This window comes from Penaeus vannamei, chromosome 12 (genome assembly GCF_042767895.1).
Source record: "Penaeus vannamei isolate JL-2024 chromosome 12, ASM4276789v1, whole genome shotgun sequence".
Taxonomy (NCBI): Eukaryota; Metazoa; Arthropoda; class Malacostraca; order Decapoda; family Penaeidae; genus Penaeus; species Penaeus vannamei.
In genome coordinates, this window is record NC_091560.1 from 10727404 (window position 1) to 10729903 (window position 2500).

Genomic DNA, 2500 nt, shown 5'->3' on the forward strand with positions numbered 1-2500 from the left:
GTCACAGTGATATGTATACTGGAGAGAGAACTATATGTGATTGCATCATGATATACGAACAAAAATACAAGTGATAAGATACTGTTGGTGGAGTGGTAAGAGAGAAATCAGGAGATAAATGAGCGACTCTGACTGGTCTCTGAGCTGAACGTTGAAGTACAAGGAGGAAAGACATAATACATTATTGCCATGCATTAATTCCCTGTCCGACCATTAGTGACGTTGAGAAGGCAAGACCATGACTTCCTTGGAATACGACGTGGATTCCATGGGTGGGCTTATGCCGGTGAGTATGAGAAAAAGGCTAATGTTTGTGAGGGAAGGCGTGTGAGGTATGAGGCGAGGTGTGAGTGCGGCGCCTCCATCTTGCGCCTCTTGCACCAGCTGCCCTTTTTAAGCCCCTTTGGCCCTGTCTGAGCCTCCCAGCACCGCATCTCGCCCCTTCCACCCTTTAAATCATGCAGTCAGGTGGAATTGTGGCTGAGATCAAGACTTGTGGTAGAATAGAGAGACAGCAGGAGACGGCTTGGAATTTGTTGGGTCAGGAGTGGATGGCTCCCCAACCTAGCTTAACCAAGTTGTCTTGCTAATTTCTTTGTTATAGTGGAAATGATATGAAGAAGCTAAAGAACTGTCACAAGGGGCACATACTTGCAGAGCTGATTTAATGCTATTCTTTTAATTTGTTGGGTTTCTTAAGCTTGTTTTTTTTATAGTTGATTGGAATTCATGCTTATTGGATAGGATTACCAGGCATAGAAGTTAGTTGACTTTGATTTGCAATGTTCCAAGACTAGTCTAGTTTCAGAATGTGTTATATGTAAAGGATTTTTATTGTGTTGTGATGCTTAAGAGTGGAAAATGTTATCATTTTTTTTTAAGAGGGAAATAGGGAATTTTCAGCATGGCTGATTGATGTATATGATATAGAGTACAAAGTATACAATCTTTTTATTTCAAATTGTTAAAAAGATAACACACCATAGTCTTCCGTCATTTCTTGGTATTTGTTTTAAAGCTTTTGAAGTGCATCATCTTTAGCCTCTCAGATCTTATAGAACTTTGTGAAAAATGTATCTTTGCCATGATTAGTTAGTCTCTCCCATCCCCAGATTTTTTTTATGATACTGATGAAGTAATTAAATCCTTTTCTCATAATACAATATCAGCATCTTTGAAAATAAAGTTGGGTTCTCATTTTCCTATTAATGAACATTGAAATAACATAACTACAAAACTATTCATTGCCTATCCCATTGACATTAATTTAGAATATGAACACGTATATGAAACAAATATTGCTACTGTGTATTGTATTGTATAGTTGTAATATAAAATCTTGTTGAAAGTGCCAATATTGTCTTGGATTTCAGATTGTAGGCATTCCATCACAGATGGAGTTTCATGTCTATTTGTATAGAACATTGCCAGTATGGTTGCAAGAAAAGGGTCCTATTTAGAATACCACTACATGCATCTTCTATTTTACTGCTAAATGAAAAGTATGGTAGAAAATATGGTAAATTTTTTCCCAAAAAAGACATAGAAAACTTGAACATCTTTTAATGATTTTTACCATAAATTGCATGCACCTCCTGTATGCCTAAATAATGTCTATGTGATTATCAACTCTGCATTTTTGACCTACAAATTTTTATATTTGTGGTTGGTTATATTCCTTGTATGTGTGTTTTATGTCCTCTCTCTCATTTAGAATTTTATTTGGTTCAAACTTGTCTTCCCATAATAGTTGTTAGTTATTCAAAGTGTAATGTTTAGGCCTATTTAAATCTTTAATTCTATGTTTTATGTGCTGCCTTTGTTGTCCATTTTTCTCATTATGTAGAGGAATAGGTTTGCTTTGAATAACTAAGATGAAGTAATACATGTGCACTATAACAGTTATTAAATTGAGAAGCATTATACTAGAATGTTCCAGTTAGGAACTTTTTTTACTTTTTTTCTTGAATATTTTATATATCTCTAAGGTTTTGGTTTTCTGCATTCCAAATGCAAGTATGAAGGATATTTTTATTGTTCCATTTATGAATTTTCTAAGATGTCATAGGTTTTAGTAATGGATTGAGATCAGTTTCACAAAATTATTAACAAATAGTTATACTGTACAGCAAAGAAAAAGCTTTTTAGCACATCTAGATATTATTTTTCTTTATATGATATACTTGTTTGTGTCTGTGGTGTGTGTTTGTGTCAACTTCTCAGTTATTGATGTCACAGACTAATATTAGTTTCATGTTTCTTATTATAGATTCCCCCCCCCCCCATATTGTTTTCGGTATGGGTTTTAGCTATTATTTATTTTTATTGCTATTATATTCATCATCATTATCATCATCATCATTAATATTTAAACTGATTCCAAGTTGGTTACATATTATTTTATAAATTTTATTGCTGTTATTTGTAATGACATTTCTGGTTTGCTTACAGCAATTAGTATTGTTATTATTTATTGTGTTTTTATTGTTATTATTATTAT

The 2500-nt window shown here is 33.4% G+C and overlaps 1 protein-coding gene across 1 annotated transcript in view; it reads left to right on the plus strand.

Moving 5' to 3' along the window:
- Nucleotides 1-2500, plus strand: part of LOC113803428 (PHD finger protein 12) — a gene marked incomplete in the record, with an annotated part of 38764 nt that overhangs the window by 86 nt on the left and 36178 nt on the right. The window contains 1 exon segment of the mRNA XM_070127872.1: nt 1-286. This exon segment is cut by the window's left edge and continues 86 nt beyond it. Within this exon segment, the coding sequence (XP_069983973.1) occupies nt 239-286 (48 nt within the window).